This window comes from Aphidius gifuensis, linkage group LG5 (genome assembly GCF_014905175.1).
Source record: "Aphidius gifuensis isolate YNYX2018 linkage group LG5, ASM1490517v1, whole genome shotgun sequence".
NCBI classification, from domain to species: Eukaryota; Metazoa; Arthropoda; class Insecta; order Hymenoptera; family Braconidae; genus Aphidius; species Aphidius gifuensis.
In genome coordinates, this window is record NC_057792.1 from 16,577,178 (window position 1) to 16,597,397 (window position 20,220).

Below are 20,220 nucleotides of genomic sequence, written 5' to 3' on the forward strand. Positions count from 1 at the left end.
GTCAAGGAAAAATAAGAAAAAAAAAAAACAATTTTTTTTTTAAATAAAAAAATGGGTGAGGATTTAAATTGCTTGAATAAAGGCACGAAATCCAAGATGAGAAAAAAGAAAACATTGTTGAGGTAGGGCAAAAGAAAGAGATGAAATAAAAAAAAAAAAATTAAAAAATAAAAAATCACTCGAAGCTTCTGTATGCCGAGTACATATATTTAATGGTAAGAGGTTGATAAAAAGTCAAAGTGAAAAAGCTATCTACTCAATAATTCTCTGAATTCTTTGTACTATATAATTGGCTCTCGTATCACTCTCATTCCTCTCTCAAACAAATATACCTTCTGAAAAGAAAGAAAAAAAAAAAACCAATTAACAAAATATTTTTCTCCAGCTTATAAAATTAAAAAAAAAAATAAAGAATCTTATAATACTTAAAACTTGCTTATTTTTCAATAGTCAATAGTATTTATTTTGACCCAAGTTCATCATCATCATCATCATTTCGTAATTTAAAATCGATTTTAAAGATTAAAAAAATAATAAAAAATAAATATGATTGATTATCTGTTATTTAAAATTGACACAACAAGCTTTCCAATTGATAATAACAAATAAATTTTTCATATTTTAACTATAATTTTTGATTAAAAGATTTTAAAAAATATATACATTTCAATACTGACATAAATTATTATAATAATTTAATAAATATGTATATTAAAAAATAAGAAAGTCGTTCAAAATATAATTTAATAATTTTTTGATATAATCAACAAGTATATTATTATTATTTTTATTTTTATGATTCAAGTGATTCAAGTGAAGAACAAGATAAGGGTTGTTTACTGGAATAAAAAAAAAATAAATAAATTCACCGTCATGTAAAACCGGAAGAGTATTTCTAACGAATATTTTTTGTTGTCTAAATAGATCATAGATCAAACGTGGTCCAAACAGATGATCCAACAGTAAAGAAGAATTATCAACAGCACACAATCAACTTGAGCCAATGAATTTGCTTCTAATAAAAAAAAACATATTGAATATAAAATATTTAAAATAAGTATATATAATAATAAATAATTTTTCTTTCAAAAAAATCTAAATAATAAATTGTTAGAAGATGATCTTTGTTACACAGTTCATGAACTCTCTCCGCCTCTTTCGATTGTGTCGCCTTTTATTTATTTAATTTTTTTTTTTTTTTTTGATGATCGTGACGGTCGTAAAAATAAAACACAAATCTTCAGTCACAAATACAACGTCCTCTAACCGATCACGGAAGAGAAGCTAAAAGCAAAAAAAAAATTCATGCCATAGGAGAAATCTCAAGACTCTTTATTTATGTATTTTAACGTTTATATTATTTTTTTTTTTTTTTGATGTAAAAACATTATTGTTATTTGTTTGTTTATATTTAAATATTTTTAATAGTCAGTGTGATGTAGCTGATTATTATAACATATGCAACAAAGATTATTATTTTTCTGAATGTGGTATTTTCATGTTCCGAGTTTGGTCATTGCTTGATTCATATGATAATATATAATTTTTTTATATTTTTAAATTTTTCATAGTATTATTACCGGTGATAATTTTGTATTATCAAATAATAAATAAATTTTAAATTATTGATTATCAATAATCATTTACTTCGTCTGTATTATTCAAATTTCGATTTTTTTGTTTTCCACTTTTTTTTATAATTTATATAAAATAGTGTGATTAATTTTATTACATAATTTTTCAACAAATTAAATTTGACATCTATCATCTACAAAAAAAAATGCCCATTGTTTTGAACCAGAAAAAAAAGGTAAATGTATTTTTTTTTTTTTTAATTTAAAAAAACCTGTAAAAAAAAATAAATAAATGTAATTTATTAGAGAGTAGATATTATCTGTTGACAAATCAAATTTTCTAAAATAAAAAACATTTGTTTTTGATTATTCAAATGAAAATATAATATATGAAATTTAATTACCATTGACCTGGATTTAATATTTTAATAATTGTTTGATGGAAAAAAAAAAAAAGCTGAAGGTCAATTTGATTGATTTGAATCTTTTGATAAAAATCCCACGGTGGAATCTTTGGTAATATTTTTTTTTTTTATTATCCAAACGGAAATATCGCGTAAGTCATAGTTAAAGGAGGATAACTTTCTCGCTTTGTGCCCCCGAGGAATCCCAACTCGTTGGATTATTTCGTGGGATATATGTTTTTGAATCATCGTCGTCATTGTCGTTTTATTTTTGTAGCTAAGGAAAAAATGTAGCTGGTGCATTACGAATAATGTGTACCTTCTCAAAGACACAAGAACATAAACATTTTTTTTTTTTTCTAAATAAGAATAATAATTTTAACTAGCGTGAAGGCTCTTTGCACGCGCACATCGCTTTTTTCACGACCTACGACCGATCTCTTTCTATAAATGTTTTGACCTTTATTATTTCATCCTTTTCCTCACATTGTACAATTCAAGTATTTGTTAATAAAAAAATACAACATTTTGTCTTTTGCTTTTTTAATATATTTTTTATTATTTTCGTTTTTTAGCTCAATTTTATTAAACGAAAAATTAACTAATATTGTCTTGACATTTTTTTTTTTTTCTTCAATCAATGTGTACTTTTTTTTTTTCCCTTTCAAATAGATAATTGATTACAGATTTTTTTTAAAGATTTTAATATCGTCATACGATCAATATTTATTTATTTAATTTTATAATATATATTTTTTTTTTTAAATTCAGCTTTGATAAACTATAATGTTAAATCTTCTGATCCCTTCATGTGGCTCCCATGACCTGATAATTTTTTAAAATTATTATTATTCATCATTAAAGATATAATTTTTTTTTTTACATAAATTTTCATTAGTATCATTTTAATTATCATTATATTACAAATATTATTTTCTTTTTATTTTTTTTAACTATAGAATTTTTTAAATAGCATCAATTTGTCCAGATCAGCTGTTATTTTCAATGAAAATATATATTTTTTTATTATCATTATAATTCGTTAATATATGTTTATTTTATCATTTTATTTTCATCAATAGTACATTAATGAAAATTAAAAAAAATAAAATATATATTAAAATTTTAGTGATGCATTTGTTTTTTCGAAATTTAATTAAATTATTAAATTTACTAAATGTGATATTTTTTATCTGTTGATTTTTCTTTTTGTTAATTTTTCTAATAACTATTATGGTTTTTTTATTCTTCGACTAAATTATCATTGAACAACAAATTTATCGACATAAAGGCCTACATGAGTATCTTAATATTTCAATTATTTCATCAACTTTTTTGACAAATCAACTACTAAAATACGTCATACATTAGCTGGACATTCATATGAATTATCCTGTAAATTATAATTGTTTTTCTTTTTAAATATATATAATATCATTTATGTTTACTTTTTTTTTTTTTTTTTTCACGCCTGTACATAATTATTTAAAGTGCACACACACAAAAAAAAAAATAAAGAAAAAAGTTATATGTGCGCACAACGCCTTTAATTGTTCCACTAATTTTTAATATTTTCTTTTTGATATAACCAGTTTTTTATTGTTTAAATAATATATTGCCATCTATGTATAATACTTGATAATGTTTGTAAATATTTAAAATGAAATTAATAACTATTTTAATAAGCAAGTAACAAATTTTAAAATTGAATTAATAAAAAATAATTTACAACAAAATATTTTCATATAATTTGTCACAATTAATATTTTGACATAATATTATTATTAATTTCAATCTCACATGCTTTATTAATATAATAATTAAATTAATATTTTTTTTTTTTAGCTTCTTTTTTCCTTTTAAAATTGCGAATAGTCCAGAAATATCTTTGGCAAGCATGGACGCGGATCAATGATTAATCATTAACATTTTTTTTTTTTCTTTTATTGCAAACATAATTGATAAACTGTACCTGAGGCATACATTCATGCATATTTTATATTTCATTTTTTTCTCTAAATAAAATTAAATATTTCATTAATGAAATTATTGAAAAATTAATAATAATAATAATAGTAATAATAATAAAATAATAATTATAAAACGCGCCCATACTTGACTAAGCACTGTGGGCCAACTTATTATTTTATACATTCACCTAAACAATTACAATACTTCCAAACATTTATAAAGTAAATTAGTTAATTGCTGGAAATTGTTGGAATTTTATGATGCCAATGCATCGATATATTATATGGATATCTATTATTTAAACTTTTATTTTATTTACTTATTTAATTATCATTCTCTGTCATTAGAATTATTTTTTTTTAATATTTTTTTTTTTCATTTTTATTGATTAATAAAGATCAGAAGAGAATAGATAATATATTTTTCAATGAACAATTAATAGGGGCATATTTTGTGAACATATTACACAATATTTACAACGTTGATCCATTATTTAGTTGAAAAAACTCGTCCCCTGAAAATGAAAAATTATTTTAAAAAATATTTAAAGAATATAAAAATTAATTTGACGTGATTGAATCAAGTTGAGATATTTAAAAGAAAGAGATAATTAATTTACAAGTACCTAGACATCATTTCACAGTGCACCAAAGGGATCAAGTTGAAGTGGATTACCTTGAACTGGACCAGTTGGTTGTGCTTGTTGTTGTTGTGGAATTGATGGTGGTATCATTGGATTACCTGGAGGCATCATCATTGGATTACCAGGAGGTTGTGCACCTGGTGGTATTGCACCAGCCATCATTGGCCTCATACCTTGCATACCACCCATTGGCATACCTTGCATTCCCTATTTTAAATAGAAAAAACAAACAGGCACTTTATTAATTTGAAAAATATATATAATTAATTATTATCATCATTTGAAAAACATTATTATAATAATACAAAAGAGTAAATGCCATTATTAATAACATATGTAATTGTTTTTTTTATCTTTATTTATAATTTATTTATAACAATTTTTAAATGTCTTTTTAATTCAAATAAAATAATACGTAAATTCTTTTGTGTTATTAAAAAATATAAATAGCATTTATATCCTTTTGTTATTATAATTGAAATATGTAATAGTAATATTTTTATAATTATATAATTTTTGATTAATACTAATTATGATATGGTATATTAAAAATATTATCGTTAGTTATAAGCAATTTCTTCTTGACAAAGATCAAATGTCAAAAGTTGAAATGAAAGTCACATAATATCTGATCTTTATCATGATAATAATTTATGTTTATAAATAAATTATGATAGTGTAAAATTGTTTATAAATTATAAATAAGATAAATCTACTAGTTTTAATTAATTATAACAAAAATAATTATAATAATTAACTATTAGATTAATTAGAAAAATAAAAAGTAAATAATTGCATAGATAAATAGATATATAAAATGAAATATTAACAATTAAAATTGACTAGTAGATATGCTGCTGGAGGAGGAGAGATTTGGTATTGTTTTTTTTTTTTTCTTTTCTGGATAAGTGCATTGAACTCACCAATGGTGTGGACTGGGAAGGAAAGCCAAAAGTTGTGCTTGCTGGAAGTTGTGTCATTCCTTGGCCCTGCAACAGCCGGCAACATGCCATATGCCGTGCCATGCATCAAAACTAAATATGCCAATTCAACAACTAATACAATATTTCTAATCTCAACTTTCTTTTCTTTTTTATCTCGTGATTTTATCATATTTTTTTTTCATATTGTATGATACATTTATTTTTTTTATTGATAAATAAAATAATGTAATATAATTAAAATTTAAAGCTATTTTAAAAATTATGAAAATAAATTTTTAAAATTTATAAAAATATGACTTGCAATGCACTTATTATGAAAAATTAAATAAACATCTACGTGCTAATATTTAGATTGTATTTTTTTGCTTTTTAGTTTAGCTATTTTGCATAAGAACAAATTTTTTTTTATTGAATTCTCACCATTGGTCGATATCCAGCACCAGTTGTTGCAGCCATTGGTTGTGGTGACCATCCAGCAGGTCCTCCACTTTTAGCTGTATTTTTTGGTGAATTCCATTGCATTCCCCTGATAAAAAAAATTAATTAATTAATTAATTGATAAATAGATTTAATTATTTATAAATAAATAAACTTACTTGACTTGTTGTTGAGCACTTTTATTGATGCTCAAATTTTCAGCAAGACTTGCAAGGCTACTGTCCAAATCACCAGTCAATACTTTGGCTCCAGATTGTGATGTCATTGGTTGGCCAGCAGCTGAAATTTTATTAGCTCCAGAAACTGTTGTTGATGATGTCATTATAAACGAGCCCACACCATCAAAACCTAAGCATTAGCTTGATTAACGCAAAGCCACCAAATAAGCAATAATACCAGTGTTGAAAATCTACTTTTTGTATTTTTTTTTTCTTTCAAATTATTATTGTTAATTTATTTATTTATTTGTAATTATTTTAAAATATATTTGTAAATAAATAAACAATAATATCAGTGTGACTGCATTTGCCAATTACAGTGAAAAGTGCATTAATTCAAACTACAATAATTATTTTTATTTAATTTTTTTATTTACTGGGAAGTTGATATATATATTGTGTAAATATATATCAATGGTTAATTATCAATCAATCAATAAAATTACACAAAAAGCACACGATTTACATTTATCACAATTCACATGATGAAGGCCTACAACTTCACACTTTATTTAATATAATTTTCATCAAATAATGCAATTTAAAAAAAAAAAAAAAAAACAAATAAAAAAATAAAATAAATTATTATTTATTAATTTTGGCAATGTTTGTTAATTTGGTTGTGATGGCAAGCTGGGCTCGATAAAATTCACAAGTGCTGATAAAATAGTCAACAATACAAAGACTTAAAATACACAATATATTTTAGAACAAGAAATTGTTGATTTAATTTTAAAATCAATTTTTTCTTGTTAAAAAAAAAAAAAAACAAAAATAGTAGAAACAAAAACAAACGAATGAATAAAATCAATAAATAATGTTTTAATATAAAAAAAGGTGACATGCAAACAAGATAAATGAAAATATAAAAAAGGGATATGTTTGTATATCTTGTTAATAGTTCCCGTCACCTGCGATTGGCTGCTTAATTGGCGAGCCGTATCCAAGGATAACTTGATTAGGAGGTACAACATATCCGGGTACAGTACCGATAGTATTTTGTCCAACACCTACTGGTACACCACCAACAACTGAACCAACATAGCCTTGTTGTTGCATTATCATTTGAGGTTGCTGTTGCTGTTGTTGTTGTTGCTGCTGTTGTTGTTGCTGTAGTTGTTGTAGTTGTTGTTGTTGTTGTACAGAAGGTGATGGACGTGACGGAGACCCACCCAGTGCCATACGAATACTATCATTAAGATCGTCAAATGCACTTTTATTTGTTGTTGTTGTTGTTGAAGCATTACCACTACCAGATGACACACCACCAGCAACTGGTGATACAGCACGTGGTGTACCATTTGTACCTGTTGCAGGAGGTGGTGGTCTTGGTGGTGGTGTCATACTAGATTTAACAATACCAACAACTGCTTCATTAACACCAGATGTTGTTGTTGACTTTATTGTATTATTAACAACACCAGTGCTATTGTCACGATCATTATTTATGTCTTGTTGACTATCAAATAAATCAATTGGCTCAATTTGTCTACTGAATAAGTCTCCGTCATTAATTTGACTATCGGCACCGTGTTGTCCTTGTAAAACAACTCTTCCTGATTGATCATTATGATCAATTGTTGTACTATCACCATCAACACCATCAGTATAGGATGTGGGAGCGGAAAAATCGGCCATAAAAGGATTGGGTATGGATCCGGTCGATCCTTGAACGGCAGCTTGCGCAGAAAGTTACGAATCGATGAATTATCGTTATACCCTGGTAGAAAACCACTTGTAATATTTTATTTTCTTATTTTTTTATCATTTAAAATAACACAAGTTTTTTTTTTTTAGCACAAAAATTAATTAATTTATATAATAAAAATTAATTAATATTGTTTATATTTAAATATTAAATAAATAAATAAATAAAAGCTGTCATTTTCATCCAGGGTATTAATTATAATTTTTTAAAATATATTTTAAATTCCTTTAACCCTCCCTCATTGCCAAATTGATAAAGAATATTTTCATGTGTTTGTTTGTGTGTATGTATGTCTTGTTGTACAAGCAAGTATTATTGCAAATTTATTTTTTTTTTAAACAATAACAAAATTTTGTTAGTTGTGTTATGATAATTAGGATAATAATTGTGAGTATTATTTTAATCGTGCTCAAAAGCTCGTAGCAAGTATTAAAAAATTTTCATTTTTATAATCCAATTTATTAAAATGACAAAAATAATAATAATATAAATAAATAATTATTTATTTTTAAAAATTTACTTACTCGTTTGTTGATCTTGATTTCCAAATACAGATGAAAAATTATTATCTGTAACAAAATTATTACTTGCTGGTGGTGTTGATGTCACAAAACCTACAAATACAAAAAAAAAAAAAAAAGAAAACAAAAATAAAACTGTGCAATGAAATAATAATAAAATTTATGTAAAAATAATATTAAAAATATTAATAATTGTGCAATGAATAAATAATAAAAAATAATATATAATTTTTTTTTTCATAATAAATATAAAATAAAAAAAAATTTATTTACCATTACCGTTGGACATCCACATGTTATTTGTTGCTGGAGGCATTGGTCCAGCTGGTGCTCCAAACATATCAGCAAATGGATTACCAGCTAATTGTAATAAATCATCTGATGCTTTTTGTGACTAAAAAAAGTAATATTAAAATATTAATTAAATGATATAAATAAAAATGGCATAAATTAAATAAATTACTTGTATTTCAGCTGCAGTTGCTGAACTAAATAAATCGACAATTGGTTGATTGCCACTTCCAGTTGGTGAGCTGAGAAAAGGATTGGTGCTTGGTCCTCCAGATGGTGATTGAATTTTCGACTAAATTTATTATAAACTTGTAAATTAAATGTTTTTTTTTTTTTCGAAAAATTAATATAAATAATGTAAATAGTAAAATCAATATAAAAACTACTACCTTGTATTGATTCATAACAGCTTCTTCCTCAGCAAGTGCCTGTTGTCTGAGTGTCTCATCAATATGTCCATTTCCAGCTTGATCAAGACGTGCATTGCTAGCAACTGTTCCAAACGCCGTACTGGTGGAAGACAGTGCGGATACTCCAGACTTTACATTCGTTCTATTGCTGCTTGGGCAATGATTGGGGGTTTTTTTGTTTTTTTTTTTTTGTCGAGGCAAATGATTGGATAACGAAAGGATTCATATTTTAGCCGATCGACATTTTTTTTTTTAACCATGATGACAAGGAAATGTTAAGGATTGGTGATAAGATGAAAATAAAAAGGAGAAAGACAAACAAAAAAAACAAAGTAAATGTGTAGTACGTACAGATGCAAACAATACATTGAATAATTATGTTTAAATTTGTATACAAAATGCTAAGGTGTATTAGTGTTAATTCACGAGTGTATTTTTTTTAAATTTTATATTGTTAATTTTATAAACAATTAAGCGTGCAAGCTAATGTGGTTAAACTACACGGACAATATTTATAGTATTATTATTTTTTTACATTATGTATTTAGTTAGTTTGTTTAATTTATCATTTCTATTAGTATTGATAAATAAATAATCAAATCAACTATGATCATGCTTAACACACGAATTTCTATTGGCCACACACAAAACACGATTATTTTTAATAATCATTTTATCATTTATCAATGTAACGTGAAATTATTTATTTATAACAAATTGCACAACCATATAACTCATGAATGATAGATCACAAAGAAAAAAAAAACCATTGCATTTATGAAAAAAGCATTCGATGAGTTTTAATTATGATTAAAAATAATTTTAATTATTTTTTTAACTAATATTTGTCATAGTTTATTTAACAATTATTTTATTGTTGACATTATTATTTTTTAAATAAAATACCATATTGATACTACATGTCAAAAATGTGTATAAGCAAAATAAATTAATTATAATTGTGCAAAACACGTTACAAATGTGGAGACAAAAATTATAAAAAAAAACAATAAATAACAAAAAATTATATGGTATGAATGAAGGTAAAATGATGTTGGCAAAAGGTTAAATAATAATTATATTGTTAATTAAAAATCATAAACAAATTATAAAAACAAAAAAAAAAAATGATAATGAATGAAAATGATGGTCAGTAAAATTTTCCCGGGATAAGGAAGCTTTTTTTTTTTATTTAAAAAAAATATAAATTATTTGGAACTTATCTGATATTAATTAAGTAAACCTGAGATATTTTTTTTGCCACGATTGCTCACGGCATTGATATAATTAATTATATTAATTGATTAATTATTATTAGAAAATAAATAAATTACTATGGGTTTTTTTTTAAAAATTTGTTTTAAATTAGTTGTTTAAAAGGTAACAAAAAAATATAAATATAATACCTTGCTGATTGTGTAGGTGTATTTGCTGCTGAGCCTTTTTTGCCTTCTAGGGATGCAAGATGTTGTTCCAGGGCATCAAGTAAACTACTTGGTGCTTTTGTTAAATCTGGTATATCTCCCTTGTCAATTCCAACATTCTAAAAAATAATGAACATTAATAATCTCAATTTAGATAAATATTATTTACAAAAATTATTACCTCAGCAACTTTTAAAAATTCTCCAACTCTGTCCATTCTAATTAGAAATTTTTTATACAAATCTAATGCATCTCGACATTGTTTTTTATTCATCTCAAAATATTTTTCTGTAATGTAATTAAAAATTAATTTTCAATGTAATATTACACTTGGAATATAGATGTAATAGTAATTTGAATAAATATATACCTAGTAAATTAATTATTCCATCATTGTAACATGCAAATAGACGTATTAAATCTCTAAAAAGTAGCATAAATGCCATGCTAATAACACCATTTGTTAAATCATTTGAAGTACAATCAAATTCAAGAAGACTGTCTAATTGTGCTTGCAATACTGGCAATGTTTTTAATAATTTTTCAGCATTCATTGTACGTAATGTTCCATCTTCCTTTCTGTAAATTAATAATTAATTAATATACACATAAATTATAGTTGATAATTAATAATAAAATTAAATTCTTACCCTCTTTTAACTTTACAAAAATCAAATGCAACACTTCGATATGACATTGCTTTGTCATTCAGGTATTTGGCATACTTTCTGATGAATGGTGACATATCATATCCTTTAATTTAAAATTTTTAAAAATTAATAACAAATTCATAATACATTTATTTTTCTGTTGATTTTATCAACACAAACACAATAGATTTTAAGAAAATTTATCGAAATTATTAGTTTTAACTTACCAATACGTGCTCCAGCTATTTCCAGACAGATAAAATATTAAAATCCATGTTAGTTGTGATAGAAAAATAATTGACAGGAATATAGAAGAAAAAGAAATAAATCAAGAAAAAAGAGTTAGTAATTAATAATTATTTTTATATAAACAATGAAAGAAGAAAGTTTTTTTTTAAATTAATTTTAGTTCAAGTTACTAGATATTTTTATTTATTATTAATCAATGATTGATGTATTTGAATTGACAGAATGACAATAAACAGTGCGATAATATCAAACTATATATACATTTTTTTTTTATGCTAGTTATGTTTAGCACATTATTTGCTCAATGCTAATTTATTTTCACGGCTGTTTATTATATTATTATTATATTTAAAAAAATATTTATACAGAACAAGCACACATTATTGATTAATAATAACATTATCATTATTTTATGAAACAATTGATTTGAATTTTTCTTTTGTAAAAGAAGAAAAATAAAAATCAATTGATGGGAATATTTTTAAAATATTTTTTCGTTACCTTGTACTCCACTTTTATCCAAAAAATTACTGAGCTGGAATGAACTATTACTCGATGCCAAATACTGTGTAAATCGCTGTAAAAAGAAATGAAAAAATGATCATTAGTATATTGATGATAAAAATCAAATGGAAATTTATTTTTTAAATTTATTTACCTCGTTTCCATAGCATAGCATATGATGCACTGTAATAAGTGCTTTAAAAACAACTGTCCAATTGGTACTCTGTGATCTTTCAACGAGTAAATTTGCCAATTGAGGTATCGACACATTTGGCTCATTGGTGCAATGTATCAAATCTGTAAACAAAAACCATAAATTAATTATTTAAAACAAGAACGAAATGTCAACTTGAAATTAGAAAATAAATGTCAAGATTTTATGTAAAGAAATAAATAATAATTGTTTAAAAGAGTAATTATTAATTTTGATATAAAAAGTATTATGTAAAGAATTGTTTTTAAATAATTAAAAAAAAAAAAAAAAAGGAAACAACAGTTATTCAAGTTATTGTAATTTGATGTATGTCAATTGGCTGGTCAATTGAATCGTTTGATCTTGGTTGTATCTCAAATGGAACAGAGCTAAGTAGTAGAAAAAAATTTTTAAAAACAATATTATTTTTCGATAAAGTAAAATAAATGAAAAATAAATGACTATTGTTTTATTAAATAATTATTGTTGGTTTATTTGATGAAGATATGCTGAGTTAATTTAATTTAATATTTTTCTATTTTGGGACTTGGTATTCCCAATGGAACTTGTAAATTTGACGATGATTTTCGATGTGAATTTTGGCACGTGGATGTGTTCCAAAATTACCAAATTGAATTAGCACCAATACTCGAACATTTGATTTCTTTTCTTCTTATTTTTTTTTTTTTATTTAATTTATTATTCTTTTTTTTTTTTTTCTTTGTAGTTAAATTAAACCTGGCATTGTCTTGATGAATCATTTGACAGTAAATTTAAAACAACAATTGATCGAGATCAATGACACAAAATTTATGAATGAAAAATTAAATTTATAATTAATAAATTGTTTAAAAAGTCAATGGTCTTTGGTAGAACCAGGTGACTCACTCACAAATTTAATAATCAAATTATATTAAAATTAAAAAAGGAAATAAAAACAATGTTGAATATATTTCATAAAATTTATATTCAATTTAAATTTTTTATTTGTCTAGAGAGAAACTTTATTTTTTCTATTTAAAAAAAAACAAAATTTCCTATTTTTTTATCAGCTATTCCCACTTATTTCTTGTCATATTTTTTTTTATTTGTTATATTGGTAGTTTAGACAAAAAAAAATCACCTAAAATTGATAAACCTGACACGTTTGTTGAACAAAAAAAAATAAATCAAAAGCACATTTTTTTTTCTACTGAATATTTATGATGTAAATTTGTAATTTTTAAATTAAATTTTAATGTATTTTAATTATTATTCAAACTTTATTCTTCTTGTGTGTAAAAAAAAAAAGATTTAATACTTAACATATTTTATCGCATCATAATGAAGTGGTCTATTTTATTAATTATATTTTTTTTTGTCTATGGACTATCAGCCCTTGAGGGTAAGTTTTTTCGAAGAAATTCTGCAATTTTTTTTTTCCTCTTGCTTAATAATTTTTTACATTAATTAAACATCTTATTAACTATTAATTTTTTTAACTCAAAATATATTTATTTTCTGACTCATAACCGTGACCACGTCATTTTCATTTTCTTTATCTTGTTTATATTTAGAAACAAATTAAAATAGATAAAAAAAATGTTTTTTTTTTTTTCATAAAATAATGAATCAATGTTATGATTTGAAATTTAATATTTAAACAACAATATGCATAAAAAAAAAAAATAAGAAAAACCATAATAATCACTACAATCCTGCAATTAAATAATCAATTTAATTTTACATTATTACTTATTATTTTATATCCAGAAAATTATCAAAACAGCACAGCTGTAAAATCAGATGATCAACATGATATAATAGCAACAATCAGCGATCCAATTTTCATCACTGCAGGTAATTGTTATCATAAAAATAAATACTCTAAATTTATTAACAATAAAAATATTAAATTCAACTATTATTTTTTAGTGGTAATCATTGTCACAATTTTGGTGACATTGATATTCATTGGATACATATTTTTCAGGCGAAGCAATTCTGGAAAATATTTTATCGAAAAAACTAATGATAATATTGCTGAATAATATTAATAAAAATCATCAATGCAATTAATTGTATTTAAGAAGAAAAGAAAATAAATTTTATCGCAATTGGGACAATGACGTAGCAGAAACTATCGCCCTTTAAGTATTGATCGTGTTGGCTCACCAGAGCCAAGCCCCTCTTTTCCTCTTCCTAGTTATTTTGTCCTCCACGTGATGATGAAATAGTTAAATAATATTTTTTTTTTTTAAATGTAACATTATGATAAGCAACTGTTTTAATTTATCAAAAAAAAAATTCATATTAATATCTCACGTAACATTTTATCTTGATACTATTAATTCAAAAAAAAAATGTAGATTTTTCATGTCAATTAATTGAATAATAATTTTAAAAAATATTATAACAATGTTTAATTATTTAATAAAGTTTAATAAATATATATTTGTATATTTTGAAGAAATTTAATATTATTTAAATTTTCACATTGACCTTGAACACTTGTCTTCCTATTCCAATTATATTCTCTTAAACAATGACGTATATTTAACCTCGTGTCTTTTTTATTTTAATTTTTTTTTTTGTTCGATTGACATTTGGCACAGCATCATCAAGAAAAAAAAATATATATACAATGTGTATAAGACAAAGAAAAAAAAAGTTTCTCATTCATCTTGTTTAATTATTTTAATATTATTATTTTTTTTTTTTTGTTTAATTTAATTTGGGTAGTTTTAAATTACTAGATAAAATTAGAAATAAAATTTTTTGATTTATTTTTTTATGTCTAACAATTGGAAGAATAGTTTATCGAAATTTATAATAAATTGAAAGAACAATTAAAACATTTTTGAATAAAAAAATTTAAGTATTATTATTGCTGTTATAATGTACTCGTCTATTTTACTAAATTGCGAGCTTAAAATAATTGCACAATAAAAAATTGTCGCCAAATAATTATGTTGTATATATTTTTTTAAAAGTCATTTAAAAATTAATCGAAAAAAAAATAAATATCCTACAAGTGATAGCGAAATAAAAATGAAGATAATTGGTTTTTATTTTTGATAAATTTTTACTTTGGAAAATACTATAGACTTGAACAATAGATTATATTTTAAATAAAAAAAAAATAATAGAAATATAAAAAGCTAGACAGTTAATAGACAGAATATTAAAAAATATTTATTTATATTGCAAGTGTTGTTGAGCTTATGATGATGAGAGCCAACAACAACATAAAAAAAAAAAAAACTCGTACATGTTTTGTATATTGTACACGTAATTGTAAATGTAAATACAAGTATGTAAGTTTAAAAAACAAGAGGGGAAATAGCAAGGCAACATAATCCAAGAGTCGTTCACCTATACAATTGTATTTGCAATTTCTCTGGATATATATTTTCTTAGCTACAGCAAATGGCATTACGTGGTGTTCACTATAGCGTGCGAAACGTGTCGTGAGATCATTCGATTTTAATCAACAATTTTTATGTTCAATGTTTTTAATTTTGTCTATTCATATTGATGAACAAATAAACTAATAATTAAACTATTTTTTTCTTCATATTTACACTGGAAAATATTTCTTTCTCATGAATGAATAAAAATTTTCTAAATAAAGAAAAAAACGAAAAATTCTAAATTTTAAATAGTTGCAATATAATGTGTGTAATATTTTCAAAAAAAAATTACCTGTGTTTATTTGAAAAATACGTTTAAACTTGACACTGTTTTCTTGATTGAAAAAAAAAAATTCAATTATAGTGTCATCCAGATTGACAAGAAGTCATGAATAATTGATTAATAAAATTGATCGATATTATTGCTATCATTATGAGGCTATCAAAGATCAAATTGCCAATACATATTTATAATATACAGTGGACACTATATCGTAAACGCCCCTTTGCATGTTTTTTACAACAATTAAATAACAAGATATTATTATCATTAAATAAAACACCAAACATACTGTATACACACCCCTTAATTGATTAAAATTTCAAACCAACAGTCTGGCTATAAATATAATAATTTATGATATAATTTTGCGACATTATTAAGTAATAATTATAAATAACAATAATAATAACAACTATCTCTCATAATTATAAAATTTCAATTTATAAAATTTTGTTTATCTATTTTATTATATAGATTAACTTTTATATTTTTTCTCATTAAATTTAGAAAGTTTGTGAAATTAATATTTCGCAATAATTACACTTTGCGCGTTAATTAAATTTTTTGGCATTTGAATAAATATGTAAAACGTGATTTAGAAAAAATAATAGCAATAATTTTCAAGTATTAATAAATACAACTCTATAATATTTATAAAAAATGTTTAAAAAAAATTATACAGTAAATTATATAGAATTGTTTAATTGAAATTTAGAAAAAAAAAAAAATCTCAATTACTGTAATTTAAAATAACGTGAAATATTTAAAATTTTTATTGTTAATAAAAATAATATTTAAATGACAAGTTGTCACATGCGTAAAATTATTTTTACTGCAAATAATAAAATGTATATTTATTTGGCATTTAATGTTGCACGCAAAAATCTGTTAATGTCCTTGATTTATTTTTATTGTTATCAACACCACTTCCTACAGCATAAACATTATAAATAAAAGAAAAAAAAATATATTCAAATCGATAGATAATTATTACGTAGCTTGTAATTATTATTATTTAAAAAAAATAAATGGCTTTTTTTTTAGACATAAAGAAACATTTGTTTTTCAATAGATAAAAGTGACAAAAAAAAAAAAAAGTAACAAGTACATCATCATTCTAGACAGACTGTTTAATTTATTTGCAATAATTTTTTTTTACTCTAAATAAATATGAGGAATTCAAGTAGCTGCAAGTCAAACATTACTTTTACTTTCTTTATGTATTTTTAATAAAATTATTATTCACCCTAAAGCAATTTATTTCATTAAATATATATTTTTATTTTCATAATTATTTTGCAATTTTTTGTTCTGTCTACGTTTCAATTGATGGTATTACCATCAATTACTATTATATATATATTTTTTTCATCATTTGCAAATACATATAATCAAGTTGCCATACATATTATATATATTCAAAAAATCACGAGTAAATATATGTATGTATGATGCAAACGTCCCTGACCTCAATCGCAAAAAGTGAATGAAACATACGACGGATCTCTAAGAAACACTAAGAACTTTCTCGAGTATAAAATAACGAAAAAAAAAATTAATATATATTTGAAAAATACATTAAATAATAAAATCATAATAATATAACTCTAATAAAATAAATTTTCAATGTAAAAATAAATAATTAAGCCTGACAATATGAAGAAAAATTAAAAAATTTCATTATTAAAATTTAATTTCATTTCCATTTGTATAATAAAATAATTTTGTGGTTTGAATGCAATGATAGGAATGACGATGATAATACCACCACCCCAGTAAACAGGCGGAAGTTCATACAGAGATTCCAACCGAGACGACGACCATCATCACCACCACCACCAACTCCATCAACAAAAAAATTTATAAAATAAATGCACACGCAAACGTGCCGGTTCCCTTAACTCTAACTTTTTTTTTTTTTTGTATCATTGTTATTTTTTTCTTTTAAATTCCCAGTAAATATTAATTTTCATACATGTATTTATTATTTTATTTATTTTGTGGTTTTACAAGTTGGTTTTAGTATCAACCACCACCACCACCATTTTATACTCAACATGATAATAATAAATAAATAATAATCAGCCACTTGATGACACAGCTATGTTTATTATTCAGGACAAACACCTTGTACAAATAAATTTAAATTTAAAACTACGTCAAGATGATGATGATGATGATGATGATATATTTTGGAAACTTTTTTTTTAATTTGTTATCAGTTAAATGATAAGTTTTTATTTTTTCGAAATATATTTTGTCACGTAGGCTAATATTTTTTTCTATTATTTGTTTGATTCTATTTTTTTTTTTTCTTGTGTTATTTATTTCTGGATTTTTTTTACATGACTCAGGTAATTGAGTCATGTATTTTAAAAATATAATAATAGAAAAAAAATATATATTTATTAAAGGACGAATTTTAATAACTCGAGCAGTTGAAAAATCGATAGAAACAGTAGATGATATACTTGGGGCTTCTATTATATGTGTGCCAGGTTCGCTGCCATTGCTAACAATTATTAAATTAATTTTTTTTATAATAAATTTACATTATAATAAATAACAAAATACTATTGTCATATTGTTTAATGTACCTAAATCATCAATGTCATTATTTTATCTCAAAAATTCAATGTTATCTTTGACGTCACAAAAATCTATATTCTTTTTTTATATATTAAAGGTAAATATATAAAATAATATAATTATAAAATTTTCTGTTGAGTACGCGTAACCGGTGAGAGTAACTTTAAAGATTTTTAAAGAAAAAAAAAGGGGAAAAAAAAACCGGTTTATCATGGTTTGTAATTCAGAGTAAACCAACATCAAAAAATTATTTAAAAAAATAATATAAAAAAGAAGCTTCAGCTCAAAATTGTGTTTGAATTTTTTTGAAAAAAATCTGGGATATTCTAGGACAATATATGAATTGAAAAAATCAAGACTCACAATCCAAGTGTTTCTTTTTGGGTCCAATCATCTCCTCGGTGGTGGCCTTGCAGACTGATTTCGCAAGACCCTGACCAGCAATACTGTGTCTTGCTGCCAAAAGTCTGTCGTTTATCGTTTGACCCGCCATATTTTGACTCTTTTATTTCTTCTTTTTTATAAATTATTATATTAATTAATTAATTCTTTATCTATCACCAATATCCAATAGATGAGGCAAAAAAAAAAACACAAGTTATTTCCTTCTGTCACTTGTCACCGAATAGTCATTGATCTTTCATCAAATAAAATACCAAATTTCTGAAAAATAATAATAAATCAATTAATAATTATAAACAAATTTTAAATAAAAAAAAAAATTTTTTTTTTGTCGATATTGAATATAAGCAGACTCACTCTTTCAACAACTCCCTCTTCATCAACCCTCTTTCACTGCGGGCACCACCCGCCCCCACACACTTATCTTCAACACTCACACACACAAAAAACAAATAAATCCTCTGATAATAATATTTATATTTTTTTTTTTTATTAATTAAACGTTAAATCAACTTGATAATAAATTAACAGTACACTTTATAAATCACCATAAAATACATTCAAATTTAATTTTAAACATGTATTTTTTATCATGAAAAATTGGAGCAAAAAATAAAAATTAAATCACCTTTTTTTTACTTTGACATTTGAAGACACGTATTTTTATATTTACTATTATTATTTATAAAAAAAAACAAATAAAAATGTATTAAGTGACTCTTTTTTTAAATTGTATTTTATCAAATTATTCTCTCCCACTTTTGGTAATTATTTATTTATATATTATTATTAATATCATTGAACCCGGCTTTGAAAATATTGGTTCTATGTATATGTTAAAATGTCGGCGATTGATTGTGATGTATTATTATTATTATTATAACTATTAACTCTTTTATTTCTTTGACAAATAATATTTCGGAGCACTTTTTTTTATTTTCTTTTTCAATTATCAGTCAATATATTTTGGATATTTGTCATGAATTTAAAGTTATTTTTATATATTATATATATTTTTTTTTGACGTATATTTGACACACACAGACACACACACATGCACACACAAACGCACGGGGTTAGGGGGACCTGGATTAATAACGATCGGCCCTTGAGCTGGTGCTGGGTGGATGATGTTGCTGTTCGCTCACTCACGCCGCGTTTATTTTACAACACTAAAACTGGCTCAGCTGTGTGCGAAAGACACCTTGTGTAAAGTTGCGATATACGTATTCAATTGCATTGTGTTATTTTTTTTTTTATTATTATTTGATACACCAGCTTTAATCTGTCCAATCATGAATCACAATGACAGCGAAATACTCCCCTCCACCAAAACAAACAAAATGGCTGACTTGTTTTTTTGCACCATCTGTTGGGTAAATTTGTAAATGTTGATAAGACATTTATTTATT

General features: G+C 23.9%; 1 protein-coding gene across 16 annotated transcripts; it reads right to left on the minus strand.

Moving 5' to 3' along the window:
- Positions 1-3,563: 3,563 nt before the first annotated feature.
- Positions 3,564-20,119, minus strand: LOC122857930 (phosphatidylinositol-binding clathrin assembly protein LAP). Of its 16 annotated transcripts, none has more exons than XM_044160485.1 (19): positions 19,166-20,119; positions 18,770-19,069; positions 12,104-12,246; positions 11,947-12,022; positions 11,424-11,438; positions 11,197-11,299; positions 10,917-11,125; positions 10,728-10,834; positions 10,529-10,665; positions 9,099-9,222; positions 8,885-9,004; positions 8,695-8,815; positions 8,425-8,514; positions 7,104-7,871; positions 6,133-6,253; positions 5,957-6,062; positions 5,516-5,581; positions 4,575-4,799; positions 3,564-4,463 (listed from the first exon to the last, which is right to left on the minus strand). In XM_044160485.1, exons 2-18 carry the CDS (start codon positions 18,897-18,899, stop codon positions 4,587-4,589), a joined length of 2,649 nt encoding a protein of 882 aa, XP_044016420.1. In that variant the 5' UTR covers positions 18,900-19,069; positions 19,166-20,119; the 3' UTR covers positions 3,564-4,463; positions 4,575-4,586. The 16 variants fall into 16 exon arrangements, with proteins under 16 accessions (XP_044016420.1, XP_044016421.1, XP_044016422.1 ...); XM_044160486.1 differs by having other exon boundaries at positions 9,102-9,222; positions 19,166-20,118; XM_044160487.1 differs by having other exon boundaries at positions 8,425-8,469; positions 8,701-8,815; positions 9,099-9,270; positions 19,166-20,118.
- Between the last annotated feature and the right edge of the window lie 101 nt (positions 20,120-20,220).